The sequence below is a fragment of the Nematostella vectensis genome, chromosome 2 (genome assembly GCF_932526225.1).
Source record: "Nematostella vectensis chromosome 2, jaNemVect1.1, whole genome shotgun sequence".
NCBI classification, from domain to species: Eukaryota; Metazoa; Cnidaria; class Anthozoa; order Actiniaria; family Edwardsiidae; genus Nematostella; species Nematostella vectensis.
Genome location: NC_064035.1, coordinates 15,532,035 through 15,557,903, shown reverse-complemented (window position 1 = coordinate 15,557,903; position 25,869 = coordinate 15,532,035). Strand labels below are relative to the sequence as shown.

General features: G+C 40.0%; 1 protein-coding gene and 2 long non-coding RNA genes across 10 annotated transcripts; 1 reads left to right on the top strand and 2 right to left on the bottom strand.

Moving 5' to 3' along the window:
* The first annotated feature begins 1,409 nt into the window (after positions 1 to 1,409).
* On the top strand, positions 1,410 to 25,473 carry LOC5521872 (RNA-binding motif, single-stranded-interacting protein 1). 8 transcript variants are annotated; one of them, XM_048724252.1, is made up of 18 exons: positions 1,410 to 1,562; positions 3,972 to 4,114; positions 10,847 to 11,142; positions 13,018 to 13,077; positions 14,348 to 14,512; positions 14,808 to 14,980; positions 15,327 to 15,385; positions 15,468 to 15,559; positions 15,674 to 15,736; positions 15,837 to 15,931; positions 16,001 to 16,062; positions 16,325 to 16,387; positions 16,474 to 16,552; positions 17,175 to 17,235; positions 17,322 to 17,360; positions 17,762 to 17,827; positions 20,889 to 21,107; positions 21,519 to 25,473. In XM_048724252.1, exons 3-18 carry the CDS (start codon positions 10,918 to 10,920, stop codon positions 21,684 to 21,686), a joined length of 1,689 nt encoding a protein of 562 aa, XP_048580209.1. In that variant the 5' UTR covers positions 1,410 to 1,562; positions 3,972 to 4,114; positions 10,847 to 10,917; the 3' UTR covers positions 21,687 to 25,473. The 8 variants fall into 8 exon arrangements, with proteins under 8 accessions (XP_048580209.1, XP_048580208.1, XP_048580211.1 ...); XM_032367056.2 differs by lacking the exons at positions 1,410 to 1,562; positions 3,972 to 4,114 and adding an exon at positions 10,162 to 10,431 and having other exon boundaries at positions 10,847 to 10,996; positions 11,066 to 11,142; XM_048724251.1 differs by lacking the exons at positions 1,410 to 1,562; positions 3,972 to 4,114 and adding an exon at positions 7,058 to 7,214.
* Positions 9,327 to 11,804, bottom strand: LOC116604532. Its single transcript, XR_004291097.2, has 2 exons — positions 11,367 to 11,804; positions 9,327 to 11,274 (listed from the first exon to the last, which is right to left on the bottom strand). It is a non-coding gene; the product is annotated as an uncharacterized LOC116604532 (long non-coding RNA).
* On the bottom strand, positions 20,022 to 20,881 carry LOC116604531. The gene is made up of 3 exons (XR_007307096.1): positions 20,398 to 20,881; positions 20,228 to 20,319; positions 20,022 to 20,049 (listed from the first exon to the last, which is right to left on the bottom strand). It is a non-coding gene; the product is annotated as an uncharacterized LOC116604531 (long non-coding RNA).
* Positions 25,474 to 25,869: the final 396 nt, after the last annotated feature.

Below are 25,869 nucleotides of genomic sequence, written 5' to 3'. Positions count from 1 at the left end.
TCAGTGGACAGAATGTGTGTGTGTGGGGGAGGTGTTATATATAAATAGATTGATTGATAAGATAAGATATTATACATTTTACTGACTGTATTCTTTTTAATACTATCTTTTTGATACTATATATCAAACCCAAGTACCATCTCGCCCGTTGTTCGAAACCACCATCCCTCCCTAACATCCACCCCTTCCCCTCACTTTGGCACCGATTCCCGCCCTTGATTCCAAAGAAATAGTAGGAATGATGCATGAGTATGATGATGATGCACTTTTAAATTGTTTTCTAGTAGATGTAGGATCCCCCTTTTATATGTGGGATAAGAAATGATATAGAAAGGCTCACCTCGTTCTTTATACTTTATGCACTAGTCATTTGAAACCCCCACCCCCATGGTCCCGGGGAAGTGTGGGGTTAATGTGGGGGTTTAGAGCAGTTTTAAACAAGAATCTGTGTTGAGGGGGAGCTGGAGAATTCACGGTTTTTGATTCTAAGACTGGTCTCCACCCTGGGAGCTTGGGGACAAATGAATAACATCACAAATGTACTATGCAAAAGTCTTGTCAGTCACTGGTTTCAGTTCTTTCTCCTCTGTATCATGCAATACCATGTATCAGTGTGTGGCAAGCTGCATGACAAAATGTGCAAAAATGAATATGACTGATAACTAAATGCCAGATAAAGATAATTTATTTTTCAATTTTTTTTGTAACGGTTATCTTCATAGTCATTAGTACAAATGTACTCGCTGAAGTGTACTGGCTTCGAAATATAAAGGCTTGACTTGTTGTCAAGTAGTTGCCTTTAGTTTGCATCCCGAGGGGTAGGGGCATTTGACTATAGTTTTTTTTCCCGAGGGGCTGGGAGCTTTTCTTTGTTTTACAGCATCAAAGTCTAATCCCACACCCGGGACCGGGTGGGGATTTCAAGTGACTAGTGCGAGGCGGATACAGGGGCGGTGGATTGGGTGTAAATCCACCCCCCCCCCCCCCCCCACTTTCTGAGTAAAAAAAAAAATAATTGAAAGTCACTGTTTGAAGAAAAATGTCTGAGGGATGTACTGTTCTTGTGCTTTCGCCTGCTTGAATTTGCTGAAGCAACAAATCCAATTCAGCGTGAAGTATAGTTAGATCTATGTGACCTACCAAGAACCACTGGATCAGTTATTCCAAAATGTCATAACACACCGCTTTGATTTCATCGTCACGGTGTGTAAACACTGGTCTCACACCACTCTGTGCATTTGAATATAATTATGCTGACTTCATTTCGTCTGGTGACGTAAGGCTGTCTGGTTTTCAAGCTACCAGACAGCGACCCTGTGCGCGCAGAGAAACTTACACAATAACGCTCAACGTGGCTCGAGCCGGAATAATGATTACTTCGACAATTATGTACGCTTCTAGCAACGAGACTGGGTTATTTTCTTTTTTATGGCAAGAAGACATTTCTGCAATTCTCGGTTTCTCGATTGGCAATCTGGTTCGGGGTCAAAGTATGTTAAGGCATGGCGTGAAATGTCAACTATTGGCGATTCTGAAGCGCTATAGTCGTTTCGGCCCGTGTGGTGAGTATGAACTCTCCGGTAACCACGCTACAATGATTATTTATCGACTTTCAAACGCTATCTTTTTACTTCCTGAATATCACCGAAAAGTTTATATAATCTTAGCGAGAATACTTCGTTCCGCTTGGCTATCTGTTAAATCGCAGCTTTCATTCTTTTTTTTTTAATCCTAAAGAATAATATCAGATAATGCGGCGTTACCTTTCCAAAAGTCTAACGATATTTTTTTCAGACACTAATTTTTTAGCGTTAATCCTTTTTATAATGCCGAGGTTCCTAAAACATAATTAAATTCATCGTGGTTTTAATATTTCACACTGTGTTGAGAATCTATAGAGCCAATCAAACTTTTACCTCTGTAAATCGACAAAAGAAATTAAACTTCGTCTGCCCTTAATATAAATGTTGCCCAGTCTGAATCGTTCAGAAATCTGAGGTGGCTATTTTGTACTCCTCTTTTTATTGTATATAAGCTTTTCTTGAGCGTGGGTTAATTATTGAAGTGCGAGATTGGTCCGCGAGATTTACCGCTAGTGGCCATCCAGCAGAGCGTATTAATCAAAAGAATCGGAAAATCTTGTCATTAATTCATAAAAACTAGCATTTTATTAAAGAAGACGAACTACTTATTAAATGTATTGATTTGTAAACGCACTGGGTTTATCGACCTGTTCATTTGTGATAATAATTGTTCGCCACAGTCTTTTGTTCAGAATTAAAAAGTTAAAATTTCCAATTAACCTTTAAAACAATTAATGATCAACGTGTGGGTTCGTTTCTTTTGATAAATCAAACGAGAAATAACTTCTGCGGTGATAACCATAAGAATTATATATTATATTTTGAAAAGGGGTCCATATAATAGCTGTTGTCCGTTATCTCACTGTCTAATATTTATCATTGTCATTAGCGTACCACCGTCATTCTTATTTTTATCCTTTTTCTCATCGTTATCATCAACACCAACACTACCACACTACCACCATATTCATCATCATCACTGCAGCTATACCACTGACAACACTATCATATTCATTATCATCGTCGCTACCACCACCACTTCCGCCTTAGTCATCATCACTACCACCACCACCACAACTACCACCTTAGTCATCATCACTACCACCACCACCACCACTTCCGCCTTAGTCATCATCACTACCACCACCACCACAACTACCACCCTAGTCATCATCACTACCACCACCACCACAACTACCACCTTAGTCATCATCACTACCACCACAACAACATTTGCCACCTTAGTCATCATCACTACCACCACCACCACAACTACCACCTTAGTCATCATCACTACCACCACCACCACAACTACCACCCTAGTCATCATCACTACCACCACAACCAAAACTACCACCTTAGTCATCATCACTACCACCACCACCACAACTACCACCCTAGTCATCTTCACTACCACCACCACCACAACTACCACCTTAGTCATCATCACTACCACCGCCACCACAACTACCACCCTAGTCATCATCACTACCACCACCACCACAACATTTACCACCTTAGTCATCATCACTACCACCACCACCACCACCACCACCCTAGTCAAGCTACAGGCTTATTTTAAAAATAGGTGCTATAGATCTAAACAGTACGAAACAAAGCTCAGATGTCAGTCTTTAAGGCTAGAATGGACTGTTTGGTGTGAAAACTCCACGGCGTGTAGAGAACAAACTTCTAAAAGAAAAACGCCAATCGCTTTGCGCTGCTTTATGATGTTTTGATGGAAATATTGTATTTTAAAGAAGTTGTATTTTCTTAAAGAGACTCTTTTGGGTATTTGCATCCCTTGTTATTTATACATTTGTCTGTTTGTCCGGTATAAATAAGCTTTGTATTTCTTGGCTCTCGGTGGCGCTCGCCGGCTCGTCATACTTTTTATTTTTTTTTTCTTGTCAAAATTTTTTTTGCAATCTTGTCATGATAATAAAACTTCGTCTCAAAGTACTTGTCGTCGCCCATTCTCAACTTCTAAGACTTGTTTTTTTTTTTTTGTGGGTTGATTTTGTCTTTTTGGCCGATTTTGTACTAGCGAAATTCGCGCGACCGAACAAGACAACATCAAAAAAAGCTTACAGAATTTTCCGGTCCGATACGAAAAAAGACGGCCCGCCGAGATGGTAAAATATCGCCAATCAGAGCGCACGTACTATCGCAGCCATGTAATAATAAAATATCTCCCATTAAATTCTAAACTCAAAGAAACTAAACTAAAACTTCGTTTCCACTTTTTTCTTTGAGGCGATATTTAAGACGATTGTCTAATTCAATAGTTTGCTAACCACATTTTTGTTAAAAAGTTCTCACAAGGGTACATGTTAATGATTTTATAAACTGCTTTTTTTTTTAACGAACTGCTTTTATATTCCACAGGTTAAGTCCGAGACTTATGTTACTACCGTTGCACCCAAACGTATGTGGAGAGCTAGTGATCAACAGATCGCAGCGCCTAAAAGTGTTGGCCCTTTTTGGGTGAATATGGAGGAGAAAACGATGCGTACCGATATTGATTTCAGGTAAGTTTTTCTTTCCTTTCTTATTACGATTTCTTTCAAATATAACATTGTAACGTACTGTCTATCCTTGTAGAATTATCGTTTTTTTATGTGCTGTATATACTAATGTCGACTATATCCGGATATTTTCACGTACTGTCTACTGGTGTAGACTATTCGAACATTTTCACATGCTTTCTACTGGTGTAGACTATTCAGACATTTTAATTTGCTGTCTACTTGTGGAGACTACACGGATATTTCACGTATTGTTGTTTGGTTTAGACTTTTCTGACATTTTCTTGAGCTGTCTACTGGTGTAGACTACTCCGACAGACATTTTCACGTATTGTTGTTTGGTTAAGACTTCTCCGACATTTTCACATGCTGTCTACTGGTGTAGACTACTCGGACAGACATTTTCACGTGTTGTTGTTAGGTTTAGACTTCTTTGACATTTTCACGTGCTGTCTACTGGTGTAGACTTCTCCGACAGACATTTTCACGTGTTGTTGTTAGGTTTAGACTTCTCCGACATTTTCACATGCTGTCTACTGGTGTAGACTACTCGGACAGACATTTTCACGTATTGTTGTTTGGTTTGGACTTCTCCGACATTTTCACATGCTGTCTACTGGTGTAGACTACTCGGACAGACATTTTCACGTGTTGTTGTTAGGTTTAGACTTCTCCGACATTTTCACGTGCTGTCTACTGGTGTAGACTACTCGGACAGACATTTTCACTTGTTGTTTCTAGGTTTAGACTTCTCCGAAATTTTCACTTGCTGTCTACTGGTGTAGACTACTCGGACAGACATTTTCACGTGTTGCTGTTAGGTTTAGACTTTTCCGACATTTTCACGTGCTGTCTACTGGTGTAGACTTCTCCGACAGACATTTTCACGTGTTGTTGTTAGGTTTAGACTTCTCCGACATTTTCACATGCTGTCTACTGGTGTAGACTACTCGGACAGACATTTTCACGTGTTGCTGTTAGGTTTAGACTTCTCCGACATTTTCACGTGCTGTCTACTTGTTTAGACTACTCGGACATTTTCTCATGCTGTCTACTGGTGTGGACTACTCGGACATTTTCACGTGCTGTCTACTGGTGTAGACTACTCGGACAGACATTTTCACGTGTTGTTGTTAGGTTTAGACTTCTCCGACATTTTCACATGCTGTCTACTGGTGTAGACTACTCGGACAGACATTTTCACGTGTTGTTGTTTAGACTACTCGGACATTTTCTCATGCTGTCTACTGGTGTGGACTACTCGGACATTTTCACGTGCATTCTACTGGTGTAGACTACTTGGACATTTTCACGTGCATTCTACTGGTGTAGACTACTTGGACATTTTCACGTGCTGTCTACTGGTGTAGACTACTTGGACATTTTCACGTGCATTCTACTGGTGTAGACTACTCGGACATTTTCACGTGCTTGTATACTGGTGTAGACTACTCGGACATTTTCACGTGCTGTTGTTTGGTGTAGACTACACGGCCATTTTCACGTGCTGTCTACTGGTGTAGACTACTCGGACACTTTCACGTGCATTCTACTGGTGTAGACTACACGGACAATTTCACGTGCTATCTACTGGTGTAGACTACTCGGACACTTTAGAATATCGGGACTAGTTCTTTTAACATGTTTAAGACATACTGACGTATAATTCATTTATTCATGTATTCATTTATTCAATTATTTATTTATTCATTCATTCATTCAATTTTATATTTATTTTTTATTTATTTTTCGGGGGGGGGAGCGAATTCCTCTGCTTTTCAAGAGTTGACAACTAGAGTACTTTTCTCTCGTCTACTTCCACTTCAGGCCTTCATTAATGTTCGTGTAACGGCATCAAGGACTTTCGTGATCAATCAACACCCTGAGTGAACGAGTAGCCCCCTAAGGCTAGCCATGCCTGCAATATTCTGCTTAGCAGCCTCTCTCAGTGCCAAGGCGTGCGTGACGCTAAGAGCGGCTGCTAAGCAGACTATGCCTGCATATTTCTGTTTTAATTTTTCCCTGTTTACACTGCGCCCGCTATGTGATTATATTTATCACATGGTGGACTTGTCGTAATCAAACCCAGCATTTATTTAGTCCTGCAAGTGCGGATCTTTTTGACGTGTTTATCCGAGAGGTTTGACCTTTTCGATGCAAATCTCTTTGGGTGAGCTACCCGTTGCTGAAAAATTTCGCGCGCTCTGCTACATTCCTGAAAAGCGACAAAGGTAACCCTCTCTGAATCGCGGCTTGTGTGACCGCAAGCGCTGCTTGAAATTTTATGCTACGAGAGATATTCGGCTCAGTCTCTCTTTGCTTCCTTTGGGGCGTTAGAATACTGCAGGCTGCTGCAAGTCGATCATTCCTCAGATATTTCCGTGGTCACGGTCATCGACCCATCTTTGTTTCTCTTATCGTGCCTCGCATTGTTCAAGATCGGTATTGTTTTTCGGGAAGGCTGTCTTTTGAACGTGTTACACGCTGTAGCCGTTGTCTTTTCTATGGGCCTGAGCCAGTGCTGGCTGTGATGTTATATGTGTGATTAGGATATATAGATAGGTTATGAAGAGAGAAGGCTATCTTGCCCTCGATTGTCACCCTACACTGTGCGAAAGCATGCAAGTTTGAAAACCTCCTTTGTGGAAGTTTTTTTCAAAAGCACATAAAATGTAGCCATTTAAATATAAATCTAGTGCTCCAGGGCCAGATTTGTCCTTCAACAATGATAAGGATCGAATAGAATTCTTCTTTCCTTCTCACGTTGCCCATTACGTTGAGGTATACTCGGACATCACACAAAGTAGTTTCGTTTGATTAAGCTCTTCGAGATTTTTGTAATGTTTGTTTATTGTTATTACTCGCCTGTTAATATTGTTACTTTCAAGAGTTCTCTGAATAAAATGCGATACCGTTTGACCACATGCGAGTACCTTGTGCGCATGCGTGAGTACCCGGTGACCGTTCTACACTTTTGTGTGTAGTATATTAGTTAGTAGGGTCGGAAGTCCTGACAAAGATACGGAAATAGTAACGACTCTGCAAAGGGTTACAGTTAAATAACCCGAGAGTCAGACAATCGGGGTTCGCATTAATATCCAAGGTAAGGCTTGTCCGCTTTCACCGACAAATTGCCCGTTTGAATCGCCTAAAAGCAACTGTCAATGATCCGTTGTGGTTTGCGTGATATCCGTTTGTTATGCTATCGTTGGCGGATTTCACTACATAGTAGATTTTGCTGCCCGTTTCATAGTTATCACGATTTTGTCACGCGAATTAATCCCGTTTCCCTAATCCTATAAACGCTTTGCTGGTTTTCGCGCGTCATGGTGGGATTCCTTTCAAGTTTGGATCCTTTTGTGCGCCCTCCTCTACCAGTTCTCTTGGCTGCATGCCCCGCCAGAACGCCGTGATTCTAACGCGCCAGTCTGGCTGTGTTGAGCCGTAAGCGGTACAGAGCGGCACGAACACTTCCTCGTCGCATCCACTTCTCATGTCTTGTCGCTGCTGCCCCTCTACACCATTAACTCGAATAGACACGCGAATCATGTACCTGTTTTAGCAGTCAATAGCCAAATAGTCTTCCGCCTCGTTACCACCAAGCGTGACAGTAGTCTTGCTGCTAAATCCTTCAGTAACATCTAAACACTGCAATATTCAAACACGGGAAATTTAATTACCTACTACTAGTTGCTTGTTTTTGCATGGCTATGATCTGCATGACTATCGGTCCGGCAGTTTTATTCAAGTCTGTCCTTAATACACGACAGCCTGAACCAATTTCGTATTCTGCAATTGGAATGAATCAACTATTTTACAAGGAAATATTTATTAGAGTAGCTGTTGATGTCAAGCTACATTACGGTTGAGATTTAATGAATTTTTCTACAAACTGCATAGATACGCGATGCTATTTTTCTTCCATAGCAAGACGTCTTTTTTTACGATGAATCGACGACAAAACTTTCGAACTTTCTCACCACCGATTACCCAATTGGTTATACTGTAAATGGATCTCTGTTAGTAATACATGCCTATATCTGGAATTAGTTTATGGACTTTATCAAGTTTTTAAAACGTATATTTCCACAATACTACTCTCTTCCTGTGATAGTAACACTATAGTGACGATGCATGGATGGCTTCGTTTGCAATGCACTTATTAACAAAAATTGATCTATTTGAGAGAAAAAATCACACGTAAAGTCTCTGGTTGATGCCCCATCAAATATTCTCGCGCAACAAAGCTCAATTCAAATCTCACATTTTTCAAATAATAGCTTATGTTTTGTTTTACCGGAAAACTACACCAATTCATATGGTTCACTCCAGCGTAATGTATTCAAAAAGGCAAACACGAATATATTAAGGCAACAATGAGATAATTGATTTTCACTTTATTGTATTGTGCATTGCGTTGTGAAAGCTATTTTCAGGTATCGCTGTGGTTTTTGCTATGCAAAGTGTTATGAAGAGCGAGGAAACGTGGTGCTGAACCCCATATTTGTCCAGATTTTGCGATTTTTGGATCTCTGGCTAAATCCGTTATAACATTTCATGACTTGTTTGAACAGTATAACGATAGCGAAGTCCCAGCGCTTTGCAGTTAGACAGAACTAATTATCGAGTAATCAAAAGCTGTCTGTTGTTGTTAAATCCGAACGCCTATGACAAAAGCACCTGTGCTGTGAACTTCTTGTAAAATATTGTATATCCGATTATAAACCTCAGACACTAGGGGAAATAACCGGATCATGACAACAACTGTTGCTTGCATGCAGAGTGATATTTGCTCGTTTGTAGTCGTTTTGTCCACATCACTATTTTTAAAATTTTTAAATTTAATGTTTTTACACTTGATCATCCTTTAATAACCCATTATAGTTATAAAACTCTTAATCTTGTGTTATTAGTTTTCATTAATTTTTGCAGGGAAGTGCGATGTCGTCCGGAGTTGTTGAGAGACACACACACTGCGATATGGTTTATTATTTGTGCTTCATTTTTTTTTCGCTTTTTTTTGCATTGCACGAAACTACAAATAAAAATAACGTGAGCTAAATATAAATTACATAAAAAAGTTTTCAAGTCAGTTTGTATTCACATTTTATATATATTTAGATATAATATTTTTCTAGTTATTAGGTTTGTTGTGCTTTTCTTGTTTATTGTCAAAGCTTTGAAAATTTATTGTTACCCTTGAAATAATATCCAGTCATGATCAATTAGATGTTTAATTACCGACTCTTGATTTCGTTCACAAAGTCGACCGCACTCCGATTACTTAAGCCCATTTCATTTACTAGAAAATATAATGTTCTATTAGGAGGTAAAGTTTATTAAAACTACTAAAAGAGCTTTACTCTCGTAAGTCAGAGAAGTCTCCCGTCTTTTCTTCTTTTCTTCACTGTCAGTTCATCGTTGTATTTCTGGTACCAGCTCGGGTAAATTGCTCCGAGCTAAGTGAATGCAAAGCACATCAATTATTGATACAAAATGGCCTTTTGCAAGTCTTTTGTCGGCTTTTATCTGTTACTGTGAGACTGCGACAAATCATCAGGTCATTCCAGGATTCCAAAATTTTAAATTGCGAGAAAAAAAAAAAAGAAAAAAATCGTTACTGAATTTAGATTTGCTATAAACCACATCTAGAAATATCTAAAATCAACCAACGCCGCTTTACTTTTCTGTCAATATAACTGTGTTTTTACCAGTAAAGAAATGTGTAAAATGTGTAGTACTAGTTTTAACTCTGCTTCGTGCCTTGCTCGAATGACCTGACCTGTCGAACAGCTCGAACGAAACATTTCCTCTGCTTCTCATTATACGAAACACGAGAGGATAAACACTGCACCGATGCACTCCTATTGGTCAGAACCATGTCATACATGACCCACAATTGACAGACGACGGCTCGAATACAATAGCGAGCAGTAGGAGCATTTTGAACAACAAGCGGGAACACGCTAGCGCGGGAAATCGTCTTTTTCACACCTCGCATATCCTTGTGAGTAGAGGTGGTCGGCTGATTGTCTTGTAATTCAAATACACCTTGCGCGAGGACACTTTCTGGCGCTGTGCACCGACTATTGGGCGATAATGCCTAGTGATTAACAGCAAACGCTAGTGCTTATTCCCGCCAGTATACTGATTGGTCCAAATCTTATCACGTGTCTTGTAGTTTGAAGATATAGTAATTTCATGGAATTCTAGATTACAGCCGTAAGATTGCGTGTATTGAAGTAGAAAGGTAAAGCATTCTCTGAGCCTTGATCGTTCATGTTCGTGAGCCTCGCTTGGCAGAGCACTGCAGAATTCGGGTAAGATGTCAGTGATGGGCTGGCTTGCGATACGTTATTTGTCCCTGGTGCGAGGCACTTCGGAAAAACGACACTTTATTGAGAGAACACCGCTTTGTTGTTCTCGCAGAAGTAGAACACCACGAATCTCTAACCTTCCCTACCACCACGTGTGATTTGTTTACGTTCGTTGTCTCCCTGTGTCGAGCCCCTTGATGTCGGTACAGTACTTCCAAGGTTAATGCCAACTTCAGTGATGTGGTACTTTTGTTGTGTTGGGACTTTGCCTGCAGCCCCCGCCTCTGTTTCTCGCGTGCTGTTGACGGTTCGAAGTACTCGATCTTTGCTCATGTTGTGTGTGATTAGAAGCTAGCCGCGCGCGCTCCGGTGTTAACTCTGCTGAACTCGCGCTAAATTCGATTTGATTATTTCACAGGGCTCGTGTTCGTGGTATGAAGAACACGCAATCTTCCCGTGACGGTCACTAAAGCGGCGAGAAACCGTAGAATGAACGAATCGTTTAGTCCTTCTCACTCCACTATGACAACAGATGGATCTGCTGCGGGAACCAAGCCTGTGGAGAGGGGTACTGGAGGAAATAGTAAGACCGAAGAAGACCCTAGCTCTAGTACTAATCGAGGAAATTCTACTCCAGATGGCGGTAGTAACGCTGTAGATACGCCAACTGAAGCCTCTGGCGACAAAATGAGAAATGGCCAAGAGGATAAAAAGGTATGTCGATGTTCGAGTAGTTCTCTCAACGCTTTACTGTTGTAACACGATGCAGTATCGGAGAACACTGCCATTTGTTAGCAAGGACTCCAAATCTTTGCCCTCCGTTGGCGGCGCTCATTTCTTCCGGACCTGAACACAACAGTAGATAGAGTATAACAACACGATCACCATTTGTTGTTGCTCATTAATAATAAACTCCGAATGCAGTGAATCGGGAGTACCTTCGCATGTTGGCGTTTGTTGTTCTCACGAATTCCTTACATTCCCGCGTTTTCGATGACTCGTGTAAACATTAGGTCTAGCGAAGGGAATCAAAACCCCACAGCATTGATATTAAGTATTGAGTTTTTTTTTAATATCTCTACATGCAATTCGATCGACACATCCTGGCTATTTTCGCAATTCATCGCTTCATATGGCTTTGAATCCTTTTGTTGTTGTGATCTTTTGTGCGCAGAAAACATTAGTGCATAGTGGTTGCGGTGCCTTGTCTTAGGCTTTACGTTTACGACACAACGCGCACGCATATATTTTGGCTACCCAAGTTTACAGCACTGCAATGGTTTCCTATTATATGGACTCTCGTTCTTTTCAGCTGACTTGCGCTCGAAGCCATTTTTCTGTGATTCAATTTCGATTTACACATTGTCACAGTCACGCTCATAGCAGGAAATACTGCGCGACCTGGAGACTTTTACAGGCTTTCGCTTATTCTCATACACATTATAGCTTTGTCATTACACAGTGCGGACGCAAGATTAGGCTTAGAAACACCATGTTTTCGCGTGAGCTCGAAGACCTATGTTAGCGGCACATAATTGACTTGCAAATGTATACTACCCATTCTCGCTTCACAACAATCCATCGCCGATTGTAATCGCCTACTTTCTACTCACTAAACAAATTACTCTCGCGAAGTCCACGAGCCACCCGGAATAGAGTGAGAAAAAATGTAATGGTTTGTGTGCAGCTTCCATAATTTTAATCTTTGTTGTTAGTTATTATTTTAAACGGATGATTCCAGTGTTCCGTTGGAAACCAGTAAGGGGCAAGGCTTGGGTTTGGAGGTAGTAACAGTGTGTGGGGTCGCACATCTTTGCCCTGCCGCTCTCCATTTCGCTTTAAAAGATCTGAACAGCGGGCTATAGTGGTTTGAATAAGTTTGTTGCTTGTAACCAAAGGGTTTTCACGCTGCTTTGCTGTGCGTGACTTCATGTGGATTCAACGCTAAACGAATTCGATTTTTGTTGAAAAGCTCGAAAGGGCCTACCTCTAGCTCAAAACTTTGCTGTTTCGTTTTTCTCGTCAAATTTGTCAAATATCCGTTTCTTTGTTCGTATCTGCACCCGTTTGATGTTAAAGCTCTTGTGCGGTTTAGCATACTTTTGGCAGATAAATCAGATATCCAAGTTTTGCGTGCATTAGGGAAACACTCGGCGTCACGATTCCGGTGATTCCATCAATCGCTTCGCGCGCTTTTTTCTAACAAAATCCGACTGTTTTTCTTGTTTCCCTTTTCAATTGAATCTTCTCCGGTGATGGTAAGCTCTTTTCTGTTTCATTTTCCAAAAATCTCAACAAACGCACAATAAAATAGATCACTTAGTGTTAGACTGATGAAAATGTAAACAAATCGTTCGATGAATCGTACGATGCCAGAATAACACCAACTAAATCTAGCTGAAACTTTATTATCTGTTAGAGGTATTTATACCTTTTTTTTAAACTTCTTTTAAGTAAACGTCGAGCTATTTTGTTTAAGGAATGTATGCTGACCCCCCCAATGTCAGAAATAGTTTTCTTTCCTGTAAACAAATCTGTTTTGCATGTGATATTGTTGTCTAAACACTGTGTTTTTTTACACTCACACAGCACTCCCAAGCAAAAACACAGCAAAGCAAGAAAAAAACTCCCAGTATATCTCCAAGACAGGTAAAAACAAAACCAAGAGGAAAGCAATAATTCAAAGGTTTTTATAGTAATTCATTTAGAATTTGTTCAAAATTAAAATCATGCTTTTCAATTAGGGCATGGTTTTTCCCCTGAAATAAATGGAATTTGATTTACCCGCGAGCAGATATAAGATCTAGCTCAACATCAGCTATTAATGAATACCATTTTTGATTTTTTTTCTACTATATAATTATATTTTTTTATGATATACGAGAAATGAAATGATTTGAAAGGTTTTTTGTTAACATGCAAACTGTCCTTAATGTGTTGAAAAGCCATCAGCACCATTCATTGTCTGTGCCTCACACCACTTGAAATTGAAAATTAATGAGAAATTCAAAATGTTGGGCTATTTCTCTGTCATTTATTTTAATCTCGTTACCCTCATTGAATATACAAATCCTTTATTTATACTGATTGACAAATATTGTTCCTCATCATAAGTCGTAATCTATAGAGATCAATTTATGAATTGATGTAAAGCTAATGTTATATCAATGACCACCTTCCCGTATTCCTAGATCACTATAATGAGATCAAACAGAACAGTTTTATTTTGTACGTGCACAAATTTGAAGCTTTTAAATGCCCAAATCGTCCAATTCAGTACCATACATTTATACTAATACCCTACTGTAAAATGTTTTTGGTTGCTGGAGAGGTGGTATGAAGCACAGCCACCATTGTCCAAAACACAAAAAATCTTGCAAAATACATTGAACATGGAGAAAAGGATTTGAACATACCTGCAAGCTTACCAAGTTTTACTGGGAGTCTAGCGGTTTTGCAGTCAAGATCAAGATCCATAGATCAAACTTAAAAAAACATATATAAGAGAGTTGTTGCAAATAATTATATAGAATAACTTTAATTGATTTTTGCTGGTTTTATTAAAGATTCTTTTAAAAAGACCCAAATTAAATGTATTTCCTTTATTGCAGTTTAAAGTATTCTGAGAACTCTTGACGACAATTACCAAAATGCAAAATCTGCTTATCACTTCTGCTAATCCAATGAATTTGATGGACCAGCTCATTACAATGAGATGGCTTGGTTAAAAGCAATTAAAGTGTAGGCCCAATGAAAAGGCTTTTGACTGATGTAGGCATTTTCTTGCTTGGATTTTATGAGGATGAGTTCACAGATTACTCAAAATCATAGTAAAGACACATTGATTTGTTTTTATTTTATTATCAACAATACAAAGATACTGATTGATATTTTGTTGCTTGTTCCTTCTCTCCCTTAGAAGTCACCTGGACCAGGTGCTCGATCAGGCAGATCTGGTCCCCAAAGTCCTGCTAGTGTATGGCCCACTGCATCCTACCCTGCCCAGCCTTGGCAATTTGGGTTCCGGGCCGCACCACATTTTCACGCCCCAGCAGCAATGTACCCCGGGTTTCATCAGCCAGCAGTAAGTTAGTCATGAAAATAAGATACAAATAGCTGTAGGTGTGGCAAGGGTGTAGCTAAGTGGATCCTAAGGTTGTGATCCCGTCCTTTTTTATGATGCAAAATATAAAAAGGTCATTGTGACCCCATTTCCTAAGGCTTGCCAAGCCCCTGGGTAGTGCCAAAAAAGAAATATAATACTTTTTCTAGCAGTAGAAAATTCACTGCTAATTGTTAAGGGGAATCTGTTAAGTAGTGGCAGAATAGGGCAGTGTTGTTGTTGTCAAAGTTTTCCCCTTTTTTATATATTTCCACAGGCATATAGCGTAACTTCTTCACAGTCTCCTGGTTTGAGCTCTGGTAGAAGTTCAAGTGACAGAATGGATAGTCTCCCAGATACCGGGGAGGAGAAACTAAGCAAGACTAATTTGTACATACGAGGACTTAAGGCTAATACAACAGATGATGACTTAGTCAGGCTATGCCACAAGTAAGTCATCTCTCTTAGACTTGATTTTAACCACCTTAGCTATCAATGCATGGTTGGCATTGATATCCTCAAATTTTATTATTTAAGAAACAAACTCATTGACCTTTTAACTACTGTAAGGTTTAGGGGCCATGTGCCTTTTGATTACTTTTCTTACACTTGCTCTGATTGGCCCCATATATGGATTAGTCAAATGTTCTTTTTTATTTTAAAATGAGACTTTTAAAAGTAGTACAATAAAGAAAGAACTCCTTACAATTAACATAAAATTCTTCAGCAATATTTTTGATTGTCTTAAAACTTTTAATTAAACAACTTAAACTTGACCTTTGTGTTGCTATTCTAGGTATGGTACCATAATCTCAACTAAAGCAATTCTTGACAAGGACACTAATTTATGCAAAGGTCAGTACTTGTTTTGGCATTTAAGAGTTACTGTACTATATTGGATAGGACAATGTTCTTAGTTGTGAAATAACGTTTTCAGGGTATGGCTTTGTTGATTTTGAAAGCCCCATCTCTGCACAGAAAGCAGTGGCAGCTTTGGTGAATAAGGGAATTCAGGCCCAGATGGCAAAGGTATTGTTTATGTTGTGAAGATTACTGAGATTGCTCTTCTGTTTGTTGACTAGCTTTCAAACTTAATTGAGTGGCATGTTACCAAAGGGATTAAATTTTTTTCACCTTTTACAGCAACAAGAACAAGACCCCACAAATTTGTACATACAGAATCTGCCTCAAAACTGTGATGAGGCGGTAAGTTGACTGAAGTTGTTTTTTGTTTTTTTCTTTCTTTTTCTTACCCTTTTTTTGCTTAAAAAAACGTTTCTCAGTGAGTGTTTATTTTTGCCTACAGATGTTGGAAAATATGTTTAGTAAATATGGTAAAGTTATATCGACAAGAATTCTACGAGATAAAGATACTAACAGCAAAGGTGTAGGGTTTGCAAGGTGAGTTGAGAGCATTTTTGTTGTGAATGTTAGGAAACCTTTTTCTGAAAATCTTTCCTTAAAATTCAGAATGGAAAGTGCTGAAAAATGTGAACAAGTCATCAAGGACTTTAATAAGAAAATGCTCCCAGGTGAAGTATCATTACGTATAACATACACTGTCCGCCATCACGTATAATGTACACTGTCTGTCACTCAAAAAGTGTCCTTTATAAGGAAGGTGTCTGCTCAATAGATGAACGGAGGTACAATGTGTAGAGTTCCTGGCAAAAGTCAGAAAAGACTTTTTAAATGTGAACGACTTCAAGAAGGTCGGCTACATATAGGTTCGCATTATATGAGTTGCATTATACTTAATTTTCGTGTTGATTTTCTCAATTTTGCTGTTTTCAGGTTGTATTCAAGAACTGGTTGTGAAGTTCGCAGACGGTGGGCCTAAAAAGCGCCAGGGGCAAGGTCAAGATATGGTGTTGTGGTGTGATTCCCATTAAAGGGACTTGAATGTCATAGCTTATTGACAATTTGGACATTTTACCCTACAGATCCCATTTGGCCGCGCAGTCCTCAGGATGGAGCAGTTCACTTGGCAGGATATGGTGACCCACTAGTTTTACAAAATGGGTAAGAGAAATACTGCGAATCGCATGTTGCTCTTTCACCTTCCAGGTCACCTTTTCCATGTAAAATCACCATTGTCTCCTTAGTTCAACAGAGATACAGTTCTACTAGTTCCTCTGATAGGCGACTTCCACTAACAGACCACGTGACGTTTTGTGTGGCAACTTGCTCGTGCTCAGGCTTATAGCGGCAAAATAACAACAACAACAACAAAATATTATTAGTTATTACTTATAATGCGTGAACATAAGCCAGAAAGTCTCTTGGTCAGAAAAGGGTTTTATTTTTATTTAAAAATTTTATTTTTTTCATTGTCCCCTAACGTGACGGCACAGTTATTTCTGTGGTTATTTTGGCTTGAATGTGCTACTCAAAAAAGCGACGTGACCAGTTGTTGTCCATTGGACGCAAAACTCCTTTTTTCGGACTATTTTGTTTACTTTTTTGCTGATTTTTTGTTTACTGTTTCGATGTCCTCTCCGCGCATACGAATTTCCTCATTAGGCTTCTGAGATCCAGGGTTTTTTTTTGGAGACTAGCTCTCTCAGTTAGCGTAACAGAGCAATACTTTGCAAGTAATGTTGATTACGATAAAATAAGGTTAATTGATGTTCTTGTTGCCCAGGTCGTCGGTTGGGAGTAATACTAGGACAATCTCGAGTCACGGTGCCGTAATCCCAAGTCAGGTACGACATGCACTTCGACTGGGATGCGACTTCGGATTTTTATGGCTGCAGTTTTAATTATTTTTTTCTTGTTTAATTTTATTCAGGCCGCCTATGTGCAGGGTGTTCCCATGACAGGATACCAGGTCAGTCTGTCATACCCATGCGTATTCTGTTTTATTTTTAATCTAACGCTATACAGTATAAGGAAAGTAAGTTCCTTCTTCACTGCAAAAGTGCGCCAGGGATTTAGAAATTATTAATCAATTTTCCAAAGTACCTATTCTCGTACCCCAACATTTTTGTTTCACTAGAAGTTCGTTTGCTGCGTGCTTGCCCTTTCAGATCTTTTTGGCATATCGGAAAATATTGAACCACCCCATTTTATTTTGTTAACCGTGGCCATGCAATAAATTGTAGTTTCCAAATATTTAGGTGTAGATCGGAAAATATTGAACCACCCCATTTTATTGTGTTAACGGTGGCCATGCAATAAATTGTAGTTTCCAAATATTTAGGTGTTGGTTAAATGTTTTGTATTCTGCAGCTTCAAGCTGGTGGGGGGTGGGTGGCGCCCCAGCATTACCTTCAAATGCAGACCCAGATCCCACACGTAAGTCACTCTCTGACCTCTTCTGGACGCTCAAAATTTGGGAACTCACCTATCTGGATAAAAAAAAAAGAGACATATTTAAGAGACCTGTGTAAACAGTAGACAATTCGCCCAGTTCCCTGTAAACCTCGTTTCTGGTACAAACTTTTGAGTGGTTGAAAATTCGATCGGCAACAGGTGATAGGGACCTCGCTTTAACAGCATATGGCTGGCTCTCTTTGTTGATCCAGGTTTGTGCGTGCTTAAACTTTAAGCTTTTTTTTCAATGATCACTTATTGCGGGATGTTGTCATTTTTTGAAAAGTTCAGAATTTTATGAATTAACATTCGTTTAATATTAATAATATAATATTATTAATAATAACAATAACAACAACTTTCTTTAACATATGAATGGTGAAGTTACCCAGTAACAGTTTCTCTTAGCCTGCTCCAATGTGATCCTAATTTTACCAGTCAGTAGGACTGCACACTTGCATTGTACACCATAAATACATGGAATCGTAACTACGGCTGCCAATTCCCCCACCACAGGTCTATACAACTGCATAGTCAGTTTGTCTCTGAACTATTTCTTTTGAGAAGTTAGAAAATACTGATATGCTTGAAAAAAGCATCGGGTCAAGATGGAATGTCTTACATATCACGTGGTGATAAGCAGCCCTCGACATTACAGTAGCTGTATACTTGCGTGCATTACTGAAAATTAAAATTATTTTTTGGTCACACCCTCCTTTGAAGTGGTCGTCCTTGCGTGAGGTCCATACTGGCGAGCGCACACCTTAAACCCCTCCTATCTACCAGAACGCCCCGCGGCCTTGCAACTGTTGATAAACAGCACCCATTATGACAGGCGTTCCTTGCTTTCCATTGTTTTACTTTGCGCGCGAACACAGCGAAGCGCTACACAAAACAAATGGAAGATCACATTGTAAATTTTTACGGCAGCGAGGTAAGTTTACCTGATAAAGGCTGTTTTAACATAGCTTTTATACCAAAAAGGGCAAAACGATATTGTATTTCTGTGAGTAAAGGTCTCGATAGGTGAACATTCCAATGTCACCGTCCTGTCACTCATAGATGTATCTTTAACTGAAGATAAGCCCATGCTCCACCATGAGAGGCCTTACATTACCTATATGTTATCATCCCCCCATTCAATGACTGACATGTTTACCGTTTTGTTAAATAGAGATGTTGTGAACAGGTGTGTGTTTGCAAATAGAAAATAGGTGGTTTTATCCATAGGCAAGCGAAGAAAATTAACACAAGCCCAAAAGTAATCTTTGTCAAAATTAACATTCAACAAAAGAACAATAAAACAAATCTAACAAAACTTTTGATCGACAGAATTGAACAATATGCAATAATATATGGTTCCTGGCACACCAACCAAAGCAAATGTTATTGTATCTATTGGTTTAAAGAGTTTAGAATTACTGGTGTGGCCACAAGTAATGCAAAATCCCATTTCAAGTAAATCAATTCAATTGTGCATGGCTTTAAGGTTTAACAGGACATGTTTTTTACTCAGTAACCTGAGAGATCCTGCCTTATCAAAGCTTAAAACTATATAGAAAGTAGTCGACATTCTTGAATCTGTATTACTACAGTATTGCATAACTAAGTACATTTTTTAAAGATACAAACAATTATAATGAACAGTAAATCTCTTATTGTTCTTGTAGAAATTGAACACTGCATAAATTGAAAGACTACTGAGCACCTTCATAGGATGTTTAGACAAATAGCAAATAAACATTACATTATTGTTAATTGATATTTGTACCTGTATTGTGTACTTTGTAAACCTGCTTCTGTACTCCCTCAATGGTCAATGGTAGCTGCCAGGTGCCGAGGGTGGTTCTCTGACAGTGGCATAACTCTATCGGCAGGGCCTTGATCATGTATCCTTGCTTTCATGATGTGAGCCATGAGATATGGTATGTAGCTGTACTCCTTCTTCTCCAGTACAGGCTCAGGATACCACCGCTTGCTTCTCTTAGAATACTTCTTTTTGTAGATGGGTTGGCCTTTAGCTGTGGTGAGCTGCTTCCGGTGTATGTGCATATTGTGGTCAATAGCAGCAATTTGCATTCTTGCGCAGAAGCCTGTAAAACTGAGAAGGAAACATACTTTATACATTTTCTTTATCATTCTTTTGAATGTCTGATCTGTAAAATGTAAGATGCTGGGGCTTCACAGTCCTTAACATTTGATGCCTATGTAAGAAAGTGTGAATGGGATTGTTATAAGTAAATATAACATAAGCTTATTCATATCTTTCTTATAACTGTTAATTATAAGCAATCTTACAACTACAATAAAAAACTCAAACATTGAGTAAACACAGAATCCGAAAGACTTAGTATTATATAAGTACATACGGTAAAAGCTTACCTTGCTGAGGACGGAAAGTCAACAGGTTTGTTGATCCGACTTCTGCTGTGATTCCCTCAGCGAAAGAGTGTTGAGGATTCAAAGGACATGAACTAGAAAAAAAAAACGTTACACATTGGTCAGAGAGAAAATAGCGAGGAAGCGACCAAGTGATATATAAGCTTACTTACTGGAGTAAAACTTCGGCAAACTCGTTGTCGGTCAGTCGTTGGAAGCCCTTGGAAATCTTACGTGCTCTCCAAAGGTCTCTAATAGATTCCTTTTGATAAATAACTTTTGAGCTTTTCTTGTCTTTTCGATCGCCCGCCTTTCTTTTTAGGAGGACGCTTCTCTGAAGAACTTGACTCGGCCATCACAAGACCAAAACAAGGCCTTGAAAATCCATTCTACATTCGAGTTTGTTCGAAAGTTTTTGTCCAAAGTTATAAGAAATTTGATTACGAATATCAAGGTGATGATAGAAAGCTTACGATGCTAAGATGGTTTCAGATTTCTGTGGATTGATAACACTGTTCAAATTCGCGGTCGATTTTTAAGTTCTCGTATGATACGATCGCTCAACCACGCCCGCAAAGATTCCTGGGAGATAGGAGGGGTTTAAGGCTTATTTACACATTCCATTTTTTTTGCCCAATAATTGAATGTTGTGTGTCAATCACAGGGTCAACTCACAGCCGTCAACCAGGGGGGTTCCCTGGAGCAGCACGCCCTCCACCAGGGTGGCATCCCGGCTCAGCTGGCGAACCAGTTGAGTCAGATTCAGCTGTCAGGGTCCCCCCAGTATGTGACCAGCCCTGTTCATGGCTCATTCCCACAAAGCTCGTGGCAGGTTCTCCACCACTCGGCTCAACGCCACCCGCAAGGCTACATCACAATGGAGGTACTGAACTAGGCGAATTTATACAGGGAGGGGTGGGTTAGGATTAGGCATCCATAAGGCTACATCATGATGGAGGTACTAAACTAGCCGTTTTTTTCTAGGGAGGGGTGGGTTGTTATTATGTGGCACCCAAAGGGCTTCAGAGGGTTGGGTTGTTAGAATGTGGCATTCATAAGGCTTCAGAGGTTTTTTACTTTAAAGTTGTTAGAATGTGGCATTCATAAGGCTTCAGAGGGTTGGTTGTTAGAATGCGTTATCCGCAGGGCTCGAAGAAATCGTGCCTTCTTATCGCGAGCTGGCGATCCATAGTGAAGCCCTTTTGATATGCCACGGTTTTGCTCTGTCATGCGACAATAGTGCCTCCAAAGAAAAATAAGAAGGCAGAGAACTTCACGGATTTCCCCCCTCTAGGAACCAGGCATCATGGGAAGCGAGGATCCAAGACCTTCCATGTCGCCTCAGACCACAGGAGTCCCAATGTCAGAAATGGAAGAACAGCGGATTGCGGGCTATCCTCACGCAGCCTTCCAACAACGCGCATGGCAACTTGACCCGGGGCTAAGGCAAATGCCCAAATAATAGGTTAGGTAACTAGAGGAACTGAATGCTTTTACTTTTGACACCCACGGTATTTCTTCTACACTGCTACAGTGTCGCCTCCTTATAACTCTGGCTTTACCCACAACGGCTAGCCTAGAGATGTTAGCGCGCGTAGGTGATTCAGAGTGTTAGTTTTGTGCGTATTGTGATCGTTCATAGTGGCAACGAAGGAGTGTTTTTAGGTTTTATAGCTGGATGCTATAGATTCATGCATCAGAAAGCGCTCCTCGTCTTTATTTCTTTGAATTTTTGGAATTCGAAATATGAGAACATGAAAAGGGCCAGCTGGATTTCCATTTGGACATGAATCGAAAAGACTTAAAGATTGGTAATCTCAGGCACCCCTTGTTTAAATTCCTTGAAACAGTCCAAGCGAATTCTACAACTTCATTTCTTAGCAAACACAACTCCCGATCACCTATATCAACTTAGAATGAATTGATTTAGCATTTAAAAAATAGTATTTGTTCATCTCATTTCATTTCCCTTTGTCGAGACTTAAAGGATTTGATATTAGATCAGGTCCGTTTATTGTGATGGACGGAGAATCAATGTTAGAGTTGAGAATCTTTAGAAAATCGAAATCAAGTCGTTAGGACTTCAAGCAACGCCAATTACAGTCATCCTAATTGACCCAATCCCTAAGCCGTGCTATTAGCGAAGCTCGGACTGACTGACATAAAAACAGTTTTTACAACCAATGAATTTTTCTTTTTGTGATCTTTTTGATTAGTATGCAGTACTTATTTTGAAATATGATTTTCCTGATAATTTTCGATGTAAGAGAGCAACCATTAACCCGATAATATACTCGCCTACTGATAGCCAAAAGTATATTATTTAAGTACATTTTCTACGATCTATTTTATTACAGAGCTCTATTTGTGCAAGATCGGTCGTGCCTTGCTCTATTTTCTGCGATATTGCCTACTTGACACTCACTGGAATTCTTTGGACTTAATCGCACCCTTGGTGCAAGAGGCAAGTCGCCTCATGGCTCCTGATAATATCTCGAGTGGAACGGGTGTTGCTGCTCGAAGTTTGTTCGTCAACCTTCGAGTGGTGCTGGGTGTTCGTTCGTCAACCTTAGCACAAAACCACCCATCTGGAATTCCACTTAGTGCCCTAGGCTAAATACAAAGTTTCTGTTTTATAAGCAAATTCACATAATATTACGCAATCTAAAGAGATGATATTGCAGATTTTCTTATGAAAGGTCATGGTACAGCGTTATTTTTTGATAGCATAGCCATCCAGCTCAACGTTTTTGTATATTAGGTTGCATCTATGTTAGCTGACATAGTACCAGCAGACCTCTTTCTCGGAGCTTTAAAATCACAGATGTCTGAATCTATATTTATGGTACTCTCTATATTATTGATTCAAGGGCGGGTCTCTTGTGCAATTAGCCTCTCTGCTGGCGGAGGGCGTTGTATAATGCTGTAATCATGTATATACTTCTTAACTCTCTTTTGCCCGGCTGCGCTGTGACTTTGTTGTATATATAATCTGACGACGTCTGAGAAGGCGCATACTTAGCGGACACGTTTTGCTTTTGTTTGTATGCTCGGAAAGGTGCTTTAGGTATCAAAAGCGCAATTTCGTTTTTTTTTTTGTTTTTGTTTTTTTACAGGATTTCAATACCTCTTACTATACTAAAAAGTCTGTCTTATTCTTATTTTTATTTTTTTATCGTGATTACTTTACACTCTTAACGTGTTTCTAGACATACTTTCTGACGCCCGATGTCGATACTAATCTCGCGGGGACTATAGGACGCAAGCGCAACGCAAAGTTTTTTTAAAGTATCTCCGAAAGCAAGCGAGCGGGATTATGCAACCGTAGGGGTAAACCAACCTCAGCTGTTCCGGTTTCAAACATCCCACATTCAAATCATTTCTGTTTTCCCATAATTATTTTTCTATATACAACTGTTTTCGAACTAAACCAGCGCGGCTAACGACTGAAACCAGGCTCTTCAAAACTTAAACCTTTCACTTGTTATTTTATGTATAAAAAAACTATGTAGTTGAACCTAGCCGCGAGTCCAAATAGAAATGTGCTGTGGACGACGCAGTCTTTGTGATTTATAAAGTTTTTAGATAGGCATTGTTTTAAGCCGCCCTATTTCTGATAGCCAAGGGAACGGGAAGGGAACGGAGACGTCAGACACTTGTGTGCGCGTAAAATCGGCGTTAAGTAGACAAGTGGAAAAGGAAGAAAACGATTCTGTTCTTCCTTCTCCTATTTCTTCGCTAGTGGATAACCGGCTCCAAGGAGACGTTGAAGCGGTTATTTTAGGATATTTCAAGGGCATAGTTTTAATAAATCCACTTCCCGCTTCTGATAGTCGCTTTTAGTGCTAGATGCCTTTCTGTTATTAGGGGGTCACCCAAAGGTTACGTAATACCTTAGCTGCCATGCAGCTTGAGTACTGGGACCGAGTCTCGTTAAAACAATGAAGAATCCTTAGGGGATAACGCCGGTAGGGTTTACCGTAGGGCACGCGTATCCGCGCGTTCGGTGATGTTTTAGCAAACAGCTTCAGTATTGTTACAACGCGACCCTGCCTTGCTTAAATGTTTTCACTCTCGTTTCTTAAATACACAGACGAAAAGATAATAGTTTTGAAAAATGTAATTTGTGACCCTTAGCAATCGCTCTCCTTTGTGGTTATTGGGGGAAAAGTTTCGAACATTGGGAATCTTTTGCGCGAATAGGGACGAGGTGTAATGTATCAGCTTACTTAGTATACTCGGCCCCAGTGAGCCTCGGACTTTCGCGCGTTTGAGGAAAAAATATATATCCCAATAACCGTAAATGAGAGCGGGCTAGATAGCTGCATTAGTAAAGTCCTTGATAGATGATCATAACAGGGTCGCTCTATCAGAGTGTTACCCGCAGATTGGGCATTCTCGGAGACCTAGCGTACTTTGCTGTCGCTCTCCGGGATTTGCGGCTGAAAATAGGAAGCGCTGGTCCCTCCAGCTTCTTAGTTGGGTGTTTTTGAGGGGGTTGATTGCACTTTTCATTCTACCATCCAAAGCGCATCTCACGGTTTAGATGGTAGGGTTTCCCACAAACTTTCCCTTTTACCAAGTACGCCTCGCATAGTCTCTGCACATGACAAGAGCTTTACTTATGAGTAACTCACTGTTTGTCAGCGTTGCTAAATATGTTTACCATCATAAGTGGTTGGTAAAAAGGCTTGGATTGTTAGTAGCCTTACAGCCCAATTCGTTGTTGCGCGACCTCGGCGAATCCAAAATTTATATCTCGTTTAGGAATAGCGCGTAGTCAGACACAAGCTCCCAAACGAAGAAAGGAATTTTGCATTCTGGCAGGTCGTGCAACAACGAATTTGGCTATAATATCGGCAGTAGGCTTCCCCTTGCCCACATCAGTAGGCGTTACCAGCCCTAGTTCAATAGTTGGATTTCAGAGTAGGGACAAGGGCGTTGCCCTTGCACATACCCCATTGCTGTCTTTGGGACCTAAACGCAAACCACGCCTTCTGTGCCACGCCCTTCGCGGCCTCGTTATTGATTTGATTAGGATTCAACAGGTTTAACTTTATTTCCAGTAGTGGGAAGTGTTAAACTATGTGGGTTTTTACGCGATTCGATAAAATAATCATTGATTTGGCGCGAAATTCGTGCCTGCTTATTGGGTCAAAACCGTTAATGTCAAATCATTGCTTGTTTTATCAAGAGCCGTTATGTTAAATGAAATTAGATAATTAAAAATAAATGTGATTTTTTCCTTCGGTTTCCGTGTCTTCACTGTTCTGTGGTGGGCCCTGTTGGTGGGTGATGCATGGTCTAATTTAATAAGCCACCCTCTCCGCAAAAGAACAAAATCTCTAACGTCACATAGCTTACATACTTCCATAACAGCGGTGTATGTAGGGGTAAGACTGCAACCCCTCCCCATGAGCGAAACGTAATACTCGCTTGTTTTCGTGCTAATTCCCCCCCCCCCCCCCCCCTCTTGAAAAATGGGTTCATACAATTATTCCGATTACTGTCGAATCCGTTGTATCGCGACGCCGCATTTTCAAAACATTGATTGGAATTTTCTGTTCCACCAGTCAAATTATTCTAAGCCAATCAGACCCTTGCTATCTCTCGTCTAGTGCAGTTGCCTGGCTTTCTGTCGCGAC

What these genes read in the sequence shown, in the direction of transcription:
- LOC5521872 (XM_048724252.1), top strand. Translation starts at nt 10,918, where the DNA reads ATGAACGAATCGTTTAGTCCTTCTCACTCCACTATGACAACAGATGGA. An exon ending in CCGGGTTTCATCAGCCAGCA is followed by an intron (nt 14,513 to 14,807) that starts GTAAGTTAGTCA and finishes ATATTTCCACAG; the next exon opens with GCATATAGCGTAACTTCTTC. An exon ending in CTCAAAACTGTGATGAGGCG is followed by an intron (nt 15,737 to 15,836) that starts GTAAGTTGACTG and finishes TTTTGCCTACAG; the next exon opens with ATGTTGGAAAATATGTTTAG.